Source organism: Lolium perenne, chromosome 5, assembly GCF_019359855.2.
Source record: "Lolium perenne isolate Kyuss_39 chromosome 5, Kyuss_2.0, whole genome shotgun sequence".
In the NCBI taxonomy this organism is placed as follows: Eukaryota; Viridiplantae; Streptophyta; class Magnoliopsida; order Poales; family Poaceae; genus Lolium; species Lolium perenne.
The window spans coordinates 211,115,312-211,129,146 of record NC_067248.2 but is presented as its reverse complement, the minus strand read 5'-3'; the positions used below and the strand labels follow the sequence as shown (position 1 = coordinate 211,129,146).

Below are 13,835 nucleotides of genomic sequence, written 5' to 3'. Positions count from 1 at the left end.
AAGGATAATGTTTAAAGAACTAGAAAATATGTTATAATGCATTGTATGAGATGCAATCGCTCTAAGCGCAACCTAACCCTGATGATTTATGTTTAATGAGTTGTAATTATTTCTTTAGGGCGTGTTGCACTTTTAGAGTGGTTTCACAAACAAGATTATTATTGATTAGGGTTTGGTTAGCTTGATATCATATACAAGTGTTGTAATACATCATAATAATCATACTAGCACACAATGAAACAATAGTGGATATAACCTTAGTGAATAAAATTGACATGAATAACCGATCAACCAATTTAACTAGTTGAACAAAGGAATGATCTGCACAAATACAGAAACGATATAAAAAGGCATGAATTAGTAACTAGCATTGTATATTAGGGGACGAGCCATGTTAGTGAGTGAAGATAAAATGCGTACCAATAATGGGTTTTTTACTTGCGTGGTGGCAATGGCATTCTTCTACCTTTCACTTGAAATTCTTTCTTTATTTCTGCAAGATCAATTCCTTTAAATATCCCCCGCTCAATGTAGCACACCATCAAATCATTGAGCCAACCATCGGACATCTTGTTGCGCAACTCAGTCTTGATAATCTTCATGGATGAGAATGCCCTTTCAACAGATGCCGTCGCCACCGGTAGTAGTAGCGCCAATTCAATAAGGCGATAAACCAACGGAAACATAATATGCCTTTCAAGTTCAAACATCTTTTTGGCTAGGCTTGCAAGATCATAGCAAACTCTAAATTGATCATGTCTTCGCATATGGGTAATGAATAACTGAAGATCAACTTTTATACTATTACGATCATCAGAGGAGAAATCGGCATCATAGATTTCCGTAAGTTTAGCTATTTTGTCCACATCAAACTTGGAAAACGAGTCTCTTAGGTCAAAACAAGCAAAGCCACACATCAATTCTGAAGTAGTGTCATTGAAGCGATTATCCAACTCAGTGGTGATAGCATCTATAGCTGCATAAAAGATATCAACACGGAAAAAATGATCTTGAGTTATGTTGTTTCTGCCCCTTTTCTTGATTGGCCAAACCTTGGTACGCCTTCATCCATATTTGGCACAGGAATATCATTTGCACTGCAAAAGGTTTCCACTTCTTCAAACAATTGTTCCCAACCATTGTTCCTCAAGTTCATCAAGCATGATCTCACATCAGTGACCAAAGACATGGCTTGAACAATATTTTGATCCTTCCTTTGCAAGATAAGTGACAATTCATTTGTTATGCGAAGGATTTGCAACATCAACTTCATGATGAAAACAAAAGTAAAAGACTCCATTATATGCACCAAACCTCCTTCCCTAGATGGATTGCGCTCATCCTTATGCACAATACTAAGCACTTCTATGGCTGCCTCCCACATTGATTCAATACGAGCTAAAGTTGTGTAATGAGAGCCCCATCTTGTATCTCCCGGTCTGGCCAATGATGTTTGCTGATTTTTGCCTCTTGCTGAGAAAATATCTCCACTCTTCAATTTAGCCAAGAGAATTCTACGTTGTTTGTCAAGGAGTGTGGATTTTGTACACCCAAGCATGGGTGTGGGTGTATTTCCAGCCGCTCGTTGGAACCTGGAGATTGGTGTAAAGTGCATGTGAGCTGGACATTTTCCTCCGCATCGTGCAATTTTCCCGTCGCATCACCCCCAACTTTTTCCCTGACTTTTCTCCGCGGGACATGGTGCGTGAGAGTAGGCTTTGTCCATGCCAGGCAGGGACATAGCCCTAGGTAGATATACGGCCGCTGACTTTGTGCAGAAAATAGTGGAGGGTCCAGTCATCCCTCATCCATTTCCCCTGTCTCCGTTCTCGCCATCGACAAAAGATAGTACGAATTTTTCCACCTGACTTCAATCTCCCCTCACCACCGCGCCGCCTCGCCTAGAGCCATCTCCACCGTGCCGCCGACGCGCAAGATGGGGGATTTTTTCACTGACATCCATCTCCCCCAGGCGCGGTGACTGCTCCGCCGTGCTGCCTTGCTACAGCACCACCACTCATCTCCACCACGCCGCCGTGACGCCTGGCCTAGAGTCATCTCCACGGTGCAGTCGACGCGCAGGTACGGTACTCCATTTTCCAGAATCCAATCTGTTCGCTCCCCCTTTTCTTGTGTTTGCCTCTGTACTTACAGCGAAGTGTGCTGCGTGCAGGCCATGGACGCTGGGAGAACTCGATCGCGAACGATTCCCCGGTGTTTGGAAGAGGGCGGCTCGGCCTCCCCTGTACCCGAGTACATCTGCTCGATGATACCTCCTCACGATGATGTCTTCCCGCGATGAGTAGATCTTGCCAGACCGGTGCCAGCCTCCCAAGATCCGGACCAGAGGTAGGGTCAACTCTCTCTCTATCTCTCTCTCTCTCTCTCTCTCTTTCTCGCTCTCTCTCCCCTCCGACGTCGGGGACAGGCTCATCTGCAACATTGATGGGCGGATCTAACATCCCCAAGCGCCCAACGGATCCAGCCTCGACAAGCCTAGGACGAATTTGTCTCCAAGTTGCTACTGACCTTTTTCTTTAAATTTTGTTTATGTTATTGCATGATTTTGTTCATCGTGATTTGTGTCTTTTCATCCTAATTATTCTTCACGTTTGATCCAAATATGTGCTCACGGTTCATCTGGATGAATGTGTTCAGAATGGACAGTGAGCTGGACCTGGGAACTTCACTGTTCTTTTTTGCCTGTATTTGTTATTTACTATTGGGAAAGGCCGTGTAGGGAGGGCACTATCAATGCATTTTTCTGAATTCCATACCCTGAACGTTAGATTCGAATCCAACAGCATGTTACCCTACGCGAGAAATCTGCTCCTTTTTGGAAGTTCTCATGTATCGACGAGTTACCATCTGCCAGTTCCTTTTTGGAATTTCTCGTGTATAGATGAGTTGCCTTTTGTTTTCCTTTTTGAACATTACTCTTTCAATCCATTTTTCTGTGTAAACATTCGAGTACACTTTCAGTATCATCGTGTTTTGAAACTTACAACCCTTTCTAATCAGATACACCATGGGATTTAGGATGCAATGATGACGACAAAAGGGAGTGTCGGCTTCTGGGAGCCGGGGATGGGCGGATATCATGTGGATGCTGAGCTTGAATACGGTAACGTCGACCAAGAAGATAGTGTGTCTAGCTACTGAAGAGGTAATGTGCCGCCCAAGCCTCGCGCCCTACCAAATCGAGCAACGACAATCCTTGGTTTTCAGTTGTACGTTTTTATATATTTGCATGATTTTGTTTGTTGCGGTTTGATTCAGTACCAACTGCATATTTTCAAAATGTTGAGTGCTATGAAATTTTGTACATTTGTTTTGTGCCTTGGAGCATTAGCAGAATTTCAGGCATGCAAGTTTGCTATAGGCAATTGTAGTTCTGTTGTAAGATCGGAGAAACGGAGCCTTTAATTCTGGAGACATGATGATAAATTCAGTGTTAATTTTGAATGCAGAGCCTCGATCAACAAATACCTGGCCATGTCGACGAGGAGGAGCATGTAGCATGAGCATGGGCGCCAGCGGCGTCAAGCTTGCAGCCGGGTTGGTTCCGCTCGAGGACGTCGACTCTTCAGATAATGGGCACCAAAGCATCGACAAGGGCGACGACGCGGTGCTCAGCGATGCGTCTGAAACAGCATGCAACGACGGGTTGGCACTCGGCTCATTTGGTTCTGCTTTGGCCGTCACACAACAGTTTCTCGTCAGTTAGCAGTTAGGCGTGAGTTACCGTTCTGATGGTCAGTTAGCAATGCAGACCAGGTTTTAGATCGGGTGTTCTTCTAATTTTACTCTGGAATTGTCAAAGTAGTTTCACCGCAGTGTTCAGGTGTTTATTTTGATCTCCCTATAGGCCGATGACAACTAGCAAGAAATTCTTCTTGCACCACATACAATTGTCTAACTTGACGCCTAACTTGTCACCGCACTACCAGGATGCGCTGCCGCGTGGCGGCTTCAACCCCAACAACCTCTACTCCCCGGTGTACGAGCAGCGCGAGCCAGGACCCGGTGCGGATGGCAACCCTTTCACTGGCCGCAGGGGGCCGCTCGAATTCGACGGCGCCGGTGCTGAGGGTGCTGAGGAAGAGGGCGGGGGTGAGGACGAGGAGGACGATGAAGAGGAGGGGGTGGAGGACGAGGACGAGGACGAGGACGAAGAGGGCGGCGAGGAAGAAGACGAGGAGGGTGCCGGTGAAGATGATCTCGTGGAGGTCGACGCGGACGGCGTGAAGAAGAAAAAGAAGAAGAAGGCGTCGGGCACACGAGGCCCCAAGTGGACGGCTTTGGAGGATCTTTGTCTGTGCGAGTCGTGGGCGACGGTGAGCCATGACTCCATCATCAGCGCTAACCAAAAACATGGGAAGTATTGGGCGAGAATCAAGGCCGAGTTTGATGAGCGCAAGCTCATCAAGAGCGACTACAACAAAGTGACAATGAAGAGGAGCCAAAAGGCAATGTCGACGCGATGGGCCATCATCCAGGCGTCGGTGAGCTCCTTCCATGGATACCATCAGGAATTACTGAGCAGAGCCGAGAGCGGCGCCGACCTCTCCCAAATGGTACGACTCTTTCTTCCATAATCTGTAGCGCCTACATTGTGTTCGATAAAATGATTCCGCTTCCTTTGGCTAGTTTGATAGGGCCATGGAGGTTTACGCGAGGAACTTGTTGTGAAGTGTACAAAGTAGATTGCCTAGCCCTTTCATCAGTTCGGACTTTTGGTTCAAGTGGCTAGTGCATGAAGCTTAACATGGTATCAGAGCCCCAGGTCTCAAGTTCAAATCCTGGCTTTCACAATTTATTCTAAAAATTATCTCTTCTCCCCCCTCTTCTCGCAGCCGCCGCCCGCCCCGGCACCGCGCCGTCCCGCGCCCGGCCGCCGCCGCTGCCTCTTTGCCTCTCTACACGTGTTGACTCTCTTCTCCCGTCACACGCGAGTGGGGGTGTTGTGAAGTGTACAAGTAGATTGCCTAGCCCTTTCCATCAGTTCGAACTTTTGGTTCAAGTGGCTAGTGCATGAAGCTTAACAGAACTCAGATGGGCATAAGTCGTTCGAGCTGATGCATTGCTATACCAAGCTCAAAGGGAATGAGAAATGGCGATTGACGCGCCTATCGCTGTCCAAGGGGAAGGACACCATTGATCTGGACGCGCCGTCGGCAACGTCGGCAGGGCGTCCTACTGGCAACAAGGCTGCCAAGGCCGCCTTGGCCGACGCCGCGTCGTGTGAGAAGACGCAGGCGTCGATCACGAAATGCCTCGCGGACGTCTCCTCGACCTTTCTCTCCCGCGCCAAAAAGAACGACGAAAGGTGGGCGGAGCTGCTCAAGAGGCAAGAGGAGAAGTTAGAGCTCAAGAAACGCAGGGACGACATGTACCTGCTGAGAGCGTCGATAGAGGGAATGTCTCCCCGGACGCGGGCGGCGCACAACTTCTTCAAAGGCCAGATCCTCGACGACATCGAAGCCAAAATGGCGACGGCCGACGCGGCGGTCCAGGAAGCGGCAGCGGCAGCAACTGCGGCGGAAGAGCCGGCTGCGGCGTCTTCGACTGCTACACCATCGTCGGCCTACGCGACGGCGGCGGAGCAGACGGAGCATGCACATCACCAGGCAGATCGCGGCGAGGTCATCGTGATCGACGGGCCTGCGTCGACTCAGGATACGTCGCCGTCGACCAACCCCTTCTTCTAATTTAGCATGCACTATATGGTCTGTAATATGATCGCGCGCCTAGTACTTTGATCGCCGCTACTCTGATCGCGACGATTCGGCGGGAACGATCTCTTTTGAATGCAAAATTTGAATTCTTGATTGGGGGCGGTGTTTGGGGGACGCGACAGGGGAGCGACGTCCCCCAAAGACGGCACGAACAAAATACGTCCCCCAAACGCTCAATCCGACGCGGTTTGGGGGACGCTTTGGGGGACGCGGCTGGAGATGCTCTAATCCAAGAGAAAAATTATGATCTAAAAAGAGCAAAGTGGAAGAAAAGCGAACTGCATAATGAGGAATGGTAAACACTTAAGAGTATCAGACTGATTTCTTCCCATTGCTCGAATCAATGGCGTCCCCACTCTGGTGTGAGAGAGGAGAAATAAGAGCATCTCCAGCCGCGTCCCCCAAACCGTCCCCCAAAGGGCGCCGGATCGAGCGTTTGGGGGACGTGTTTTGTTAATGCCGCGTTTGGGGGACGTCGCTCCCCAGCAGCGTTTGGGGGACGTCGTAATTTAAATAGATAGAAGAAAACTCTTTACTATAATATTCAAATCGGTTCAACTTAAAATTACATATAAAACTTCGAAAAAACATAATTAAATTACATATAAATTATTTTAAACTACTTCGTCTTCTTCTTCGATGATGGCCCCGCCTCGTCGTCGTCATCACGGTGGCGCTTTCTGCTCGTCACCTCTTCCGAAGAGGCGGTGTCGGCCGACTCGTCGGAGGAACTAGTGTCCTCCTCGTCGTCGCCGGTGCTCACCGGCTTCGCCTTGGCCTTGGCCTTGGCCTTGGCATTGGCCTTGGCCTTCGCTTTCGCGTCCGCCTCCGCCTTCGCACGGGCCGCCGCCGCCTCCTCTGACCCCAGCCATTCCTCTTCGCTGTCAAGTGCTGGCAGGGAATCATCACCGCTGCTGGACGTCTGGGTTCTGTCCAACCAATGGCGAAATCCAGCAGACTTGCCCTCGCTGGAGGTGTCGGATGGAAGCTGCGACATGTAGCCCATCATCGCTGGAAGCTTGGATCAATGGCAGGCGGTTGAAGATCCGAAAGCGCCTACGTACGGGTCTTCTTATTGAGCGCGGATGAACGGCGGCGCAGAAGTCGAAGAGAGCGGCGGTTGCTCTTCCGAGTAGTCCACGCTCCATTCCGGCGATTGGGGCATCGGGCGACGCGGTTGCCAACGCGACGGTTCCGCTTCCGGGCAACTGCACCGTCGCCACGTAGGCGGCGGTTGAGCATCCGAGCCGCTGACGCGCCGGGCCCGCGGCGCTTCGCCTCGCTTTTCGTTGTGTCCGGCGTGCGCGGAGCGTCCCCTGTGGGACGGGGACGGGCTCGGGGCGCCGGACACCGTATGGGGCGCGCCGGACAAAAATGGGCTTTGGGGAACGCGGCTGAAACGGTTTTTTTGTCCGACGCGCCCCAAATCGCTTTGGGGGACGCTTTGGGGAACGCGGCTGGAGATGCTCTAAGGGAGAGATGCAGGTGTAGGCAGAAGTCACACCAGAGGTTAAAGCGGTACCATGTCCACGTCGACGCTGGCAAAAATGCCCCATGCCAAGCGACGTGCATACTACCATGTCCCTACATGACTTGACTACTCGAGAGGAAGGAAGGGCGGGGAAGAGACACTCGACACAATTTCTGGATCCTTCCCTCATCTACAGTGCTCAGAGGCGAATCGGAGGCGACTCGGGTTTTCCCGGCGGCCGCCGGCGTATCTGTGGGATTCCTCATCCTCCGCCGGCCGCTCCGGCGGCGGGAGGATGGGGAATCCCCAGATCGGCGTTCCGGCGTGTAGATTTGGGCTTCGTGGGCGGCGCGGGCGTGGTGGGGTCGTCGGCGTCGTCGTTTTGGTGCTCTGCGGTTCCCCCTCTTCGGCGTTGTCTTCGACGGCGCTGCCGGGCTGCAGGTGAGTCACTTCTCTGCTGCTGCTCTTCCCGGCGGCGGCGGCAGGGTGGTGACGGGTGTACAAAAGGCCGGCAGGGAGGCTTCAAGACGGCGGCTTTGCAGGTTCGTGGTGCGATGGTGGTTGATCTGTGGCGTTCGTCCCAGATCGGGTGCAGGTTGAGCTCGGGGTGTGTCCCCGGCCGATGCTCGTTCATCGCCTTTGGATCCAGCTCGTCGGAGTTGGTGGTTCTTGCGGCTCATCAACGTCTCAGGGCTAGGGGTTCTTCTGCTCCAGCGGTGGTTGCTCGTGGCGGCCGGCTTCTTCAGCGTCTCCGGCGGTGGAGGGTTCGTGCGTCCGGCGACCTTGAGGTTGAAGATGGAGGGAGCAAGCTCCGCCGTCCTCTGTTTTCTCCCTTTTCGTGTACTTGTCCTTGTTGTGTGTACTTTTCTGTATGAATACAAGTCTACGTTCTCAAAAAAAAGGAAGGGCGGGGCACAACTAGGCATCGTCCGCTCCTCGGCCAGGGAATCCTGTGTGGCAGAGGCGTGTCTCCTGGCTTCATGGCTATTCTAACTGGACCTACATGTTTTGAATAAAATGTAGAAATTGGCTCAAAAGGTTTCTCTCACCAGATATCTTTTCCGAATCTCAAAGAATCAGACGGCTAAGGTAACACCCACACCTATGCTTGGGTGTACAAATGTATTCCCCATACCTCTGCCCTCGTAAATTTGCAATAAGTAACCCATGCTTACCAAGCACCTCACACAATGCTTTCTTCAATGCTTTAGTTGTTGTTTTCGTGACATGCTTGATACATAGACATCTTTCAGTGACTTCTCCTTTGTTTACATATCTGTATAAAATAGACAAAATAGCACAATCTGTCAAATAGGGTAATAGTAATTCTCAACCAAAAGATAAAACAAATAACCATATGGGGAATGACATACCTCACAACAACCGCCATTTGTTCTTTGATTGATATATCACGAGATTCATCAATAAGAACCGAAAAGAGGCCATTTCCCATCTCTAGCGTTATTGCTTTAGAGACTACCTCCGCACAGTACTTTGCAAGTTCTTTTTGAATTGTTGGAGAAATCATTTGGGCATTTCCAGGACATAGCTCATCAAATGCAATCCTCACTTCCTCATTTCTTTCTTTGTACCAATCAAGCATCTCTACAAAATTGCCCTTATTTAAGGAAAGGGAAGATTCATCATGCCCACGGAATGGTTCACCTTGCAATGCCAGATGACTTACAATGCCCAAAGAAGTTTCTAAACGGGTCTCATACTTTACTAGTGACTCTTTGGTATAGGTTGTAACCTTATGTTTCACACTTGTATGTTGTATTTTGTAATCCTCATATGATGTCCTTGCTTGATTGTGTATGCTTTTTGCGCCACCAACATGAAGAGGTAATGATTTATATGCATTCTTCCAAGTAGTAAAGCCACCTTTTCAGGGGTAAAAGCACACCTGGGTAATCAAGCAAAATTCTCTTTTGAGTTACATTGGTTGCGTCAAGAGGGTTTTTTTTGATATGATAGTAAAGGAGTGGAATTCAGCTATAGGGGGAGCTACTCCAATGGATACCTGGTTGAATAAGATAAGACACATACGTCGTTTTCTTAGAGGATGGGCAAAGAACCAAAGTGGAAAATATAGAAAAGAAAAAGAACGATTATTAAATATCATTGATAGTTTGGATTTGAAAGCTGAAACAAATCGATTGAATACAAATGAAACGGAAGAACTAAAAAAGGCAAATGAGAGTTTGAACAAATTAAGAAGGGATGAGGAATCAAAATGGGCCCAGCGAGCGAAGGTTAAACATATTCAGGAAGGGGGTAATAATACAAGATATTTTCACCTTATAGCAAATGGTAAACACCGAAAGAAGAAAATCTTCCAGCTTGAACAACAAGAGGGGACGATTGTTGGGGAAGATAATCTAAAGGTTTATATTACGGAATTCTATAAGAAATTGTTTGGAGCACCCAGTCCAACAAATATTTCTTTAAATGAAGAGGAGACTCATGATATTACACAGATCTCGGCAATTGAGAATGAAATTTTAACGGCCCCTTTTACTGAAGAGGAGGTTCGTCAAGCTATTTCTCAGATGGAACTAAACAAAGCCCCGGGACCAGATGGGTTTCCAGCTGAGTTCTATCAACATTTTTGGGAAGTAATAAAGCATGATCTGATGGCCCTTTTTGCTCAGTTTTCTGACGGGGATTTGCCCCTATATAAACTGAATTTTGGGGTCATCACATTACTACCCAAGAAAGAAAATGCGGTTCAGATTCAACAATATAGACCTATTTGTTTACTAAATGTTTGTTTCAAAATATTCACTAAGGTTGGTACTAATCGCATTGCGGGGATTGCCCCCAGAGTAATTAAGCCGACCCAATCTGCATTCATGCCAGGTAGGAATATTTTGGAAGGGGTAGTCATACTCCACGAAACAATTCACGAACTACATACGAAGAAGATGGATGGTGTCTTATTTAAGATAGATTTCGAAAAAGCGTATGACAAGGTGAAATGGCCCTTTTTACAACAAACATTGCGAATGAAAGGCTTTGCTCAAGAATGGGGTAGATTAGTGCAACATTTTGTTCAAGGCGGTAGTGTTGGTGTCAAAGTGAATGATGATATTGGTCATTATTTCCAAACGAAAAAAGGCCTAAGGCAAGGGGATCCGTTGTCTCCAATGCTTTTTAATATTGTAGTGGATATGCTTGCCATCTTAATTGAGCGAGCCAAAGAAGATGGTCAGGTCGGAGGACTCATTCCACATTTGGTTGAGGGAGGTCTCTCTATACTACAATATGCTGATGATACTATACTTTTTTTGGAGCATGACCTAAACAAAGCAGTTAATATGAAATTAATATTGTGTCTCTTTGAAGAATTATCGGGACTCAAGATTAATTTTCATAAGAGTGAGATTTTTTGTTTTGGCAAGGCAAAGGAGGAGGAGGAACAGTATAAACAGATCTTTGGATGTGATGCTGGACAACTCCCCTTTAGATACTTAGGTATTCCAATCCATTACAAGAAACTCAAGAACTCTGAATGGTACCCGGTAGAAACAAGGTTTGAGAGTAAATTAGGGTGCTGGAAAGGGAAGTTACTATCCTATGGTGATAGGTTAGTGCTTATCAATTCAGTGCTAACTAGCTTACCGATGTTTATGTTGTCTTTCCTCCAAATACCTGTTGGGGTAAGGAAACGTTTGGACTACTATAGATGTAGATTCTTTTGGCAGTCCGACGAAAACAAAAGAAAATACCGACTTACAAAATGGAACATTGTTTGTCGACCTAAAGACCAGGGAGGCTTAGGTATTGAAGTCCTAGAGATCAAAAACAGATGTTTATTGAGTAAATGGTTGTTCAAACTTCTTAATGAGGACGGGGTGTGGCAGGAATTGCTACATAATAAATATCTGAGACATAAGACATTATCGGAGGTTGAAGCGAGACCTATTGACTCGCCTTTCTGGAAAGGACTTATGGAGGTCAAACAGGAGTTTTTTTCTAGGGGTGTTTTCAAGGTGGGTAATGGTAGCAATACCCGTTTTTGGGAAGATACCTGGTTAGGTAAGACTTCGTTGGCCCAACAGTACCCGTCACTTTATAATATTACTCACCATAAGAATGTCACGGTCGCACATGTTCTTGGTCATTCGCCTTTGAACATTACATTTCGAAGATTGTTAAATGGTAATAAGTGGTCTTCCTGGTTACAACTATGTCGGAAATTAATGATGGTGCATCTTAATGAAGATGAGGACCGCTTCATTTGGAATTTGACATCAAATGGTGTGTTTACAGTAAAGTCGATGTATGAGGATCTTATGTGCGATCATACCCCCTTCTTGAGAAAATATTTATGGAAGGTTAAAATTCCGTTAAAAATTAAGATATTCATGTGGTTCTTGAGTAACAAGGTGTTGCTAACAAAAGATAATCTAGCTAAACGACATTGGAATGGGTGTACAAAGTGTGTTTTCTGTGGGGAGCAGGAGACCATTCAACACCTTTTTATTGAATGCCCTTTAGCTAAACTCTTATGGCGTACTGTGAATTTTACTTATGCTCTTCCACCTCCCACCAATATTACTAATATGTTTGGTAACTGGTTGAATGGAGTTGATAGACAATGTAAGGCATTTATCCGGATTGGGGTTGCTGCTTTATGTTGGTCTATTTGGAGGAGCAGGAATGACATAATTTTTAATAAAAAACCTTCCTTTCATTTTTTGCAGGTTATTCATATGGTTTCCCATTGGGTCCAACTTTGGGCCCTACTCTCTCCGGAGGGGCAGCGGGATGTCATGGCTTCTGGATGCACACGGCTCCTGATGGTCGCTCAGGATATCTTGTGCCAGGCTGGTTGGCGTCATACTAGAAGACTATGTTGATTTATAGTCTTGCTATGTGTTTCTTTCGATGGTTGATTCTTGTATCAATCCTCGATGATGAGTGATTTGTAAACAATTATACTTTGAATATTTTCAATAAAAGGCTGTGTGCATCATCATGATGCAGAAGCCGGGGATGACCCCCATTTCGAAAAAAAAAATCTTTGGTGAAGGTAGTGTGACCAAATTTTTCATCCACTGAATCTTGTCTAAAAAGAAAGCAATAGAAGCAATACGCTGCATCTTTCTCCACACTATATTCCAACCAAGTATGTTTAGCATACCATGTTTCACAAAAGTTCCTCTCAAAATGATCTCGAGGATAAACATGACCAATTGGTCGAGCCTGCACCCGCGACAAGTGGCCTGGCCACGTCGCCCCGAAACCATGTGGAGCGGGCAGGGCCTTTTGTCGCGCCCTTTTGTCGCGGGCCGTATTACAACCCGCGACAAAAGGGGTCTGAGGGCTGGCGCCTCCTGTCGGCACCCCTTTTATCGTGGGTCGTAATACGGCCCGCGACAAAAGAGCCATGCCTATATATATAGAAGCAGCCAGCCACCCCCCACCTCATTTTTTCCTTGGTGGTGAAGGTGGAGGTGTATGCTAGCTCATTTTTTCTACATGTGCACAAGAGGTGTTTGATGGAATGCTTGTGAGAGGGATGCCACTTGGTTTTATTTGATAAGATTTCTCCTCTTTTTGATCCTAAAAGGTTAGCAACTATTTTCTCGACTATATATATATGCATAGTCCGTACAATACTAATTTTAGCAAGGTGATTGCATCTGATACATATATAATTGTACTTATGATGCAGATGAGTCATCCATGGATGTACGGTAACCGTTGTGCGCGCGCCACGTAGAGGGCCTTTTGTCGCGGGTGGTAATACCGCCCGCGACAAAAGGGCCTGTGCCCTGCGCGCCCCGCGGCTGCCACGTGGTGGACCTTATGTCGCGGGTCGTAAGCGACCCGGGACAAAAGGTTGACCCTTTTGTCGCGCCTCTCTTGTCGCGGCTGGCCGCCCGCGACAAAAGGCTCTTACCACCCGGATCAAATGGCCTGTTTTCCACTAGTGTCAACCTCAATGTGGTCCGAGTTCCATTCTGCAATAAAATCATCACCCCCTTGATCAGCTATCAGATCATGAACGTCAACTTCCTCTTCATTCTCTGTTCCTTGCACATGTACTGAATCCTTAATCTGCACACCATCTTGTTCTTGGGGATCTTCTTGTTCTCTTTGTCCAGCAACAACATCACGACGAGGGGCTGGGTTAGAGCTGCTAGTACCATATGCTTTGGCAAAAGCGCTTTTTTTATCTGTACCAAGAAAATCATGGGAGCCAGCTAAGATGAAACCAATCAATTAATTACTGAAAGAATTGTAGCAGACTTTGTACTGGAAATCTAGAATAGAGCTTATTTCAGTCAAAAACAAGATTAGTTTCAGAATTCGAAAGGTAGTTTAGTTCGTAAGCAAATACACAACCTTGCATTATATACTTGTTGTTCTTCTTCGACGCCATATTCTTAGCCTAGTCGCCCTCACGACCTTGCCGGTTGATCGTGGCCTCGTCTCGTCGCCGGCAGCCGCGGTTCTGGTTGGATGCCGTTTCGTGGTTGCGTCCTGCTGTGCTACGCCGGCGCCGCCTCTGCTCCACACGAGCGCGAGGGTTTCCGTGATTTCAGTCAGAGGGATTAGGAACTTGTCGACAGTACGACCGTGCGATCTTTTCTTGCCATGCCGAAGCACACGGG

The 13,835-nt window shown here is 47.4% G+C and overlaps 1 protein-coding gene across 4 annotated transcripts; it reads left to right on the top strand.

Moving 5' to 3' along the window:
- The first annotated feature begins 1,722 nt into the window (after positions 1 to 1,722).
- LOC127301827 (uncharacterized) lies at positions 1,723 to 12,185 on the top strand. Of its 4 annotated transcripts, none has more exons than XM_071820289.1 (6): positions 1,730 to 2,082; positions 2,174 to 2,349; positions 3,040 to 3,166; positions 3,471 to 3,666; positions 3,951 to 4,577; positions 11,919 to 12,185. In XM_071820289.1, the coding sequence occupies exons 4-6, from the start codon at positions 3,655 to 3,657 to the stop codon at positions 12,072 to 12,074; spliced, it is 795 nt and encodes a 264-aa protein (XP_071676390.1). In that variant the 5' UTR covers positions 1,730 to 2,082; positions 2,174 to 2,349; positions 3,040 to 3,166; positions 3,471 to 3,654; the 3' UTR covers positions 12,075 to 12,185. The 4 variants fall into 4 exon arrangements, with proteins under 4 accessions (XP_071676391.1, XP_071676390.1, XP_071676389.1 ...); XM_071820288.1 differs by having other exon boundaries at positions 1,733 to 2,082; positions 3,022 to 3,166; XM_051332108.2 differs by lacking the exon at positions 11,919 to 12,185 and adding an exon at positions 4,651 to 5,843 and having other exon boundaries at positions 1,735 to 2,082; positions 3,022 to 3,166.
- Positions 12,186 to 13,835: the final 1,650 nt, after the last annotated feature.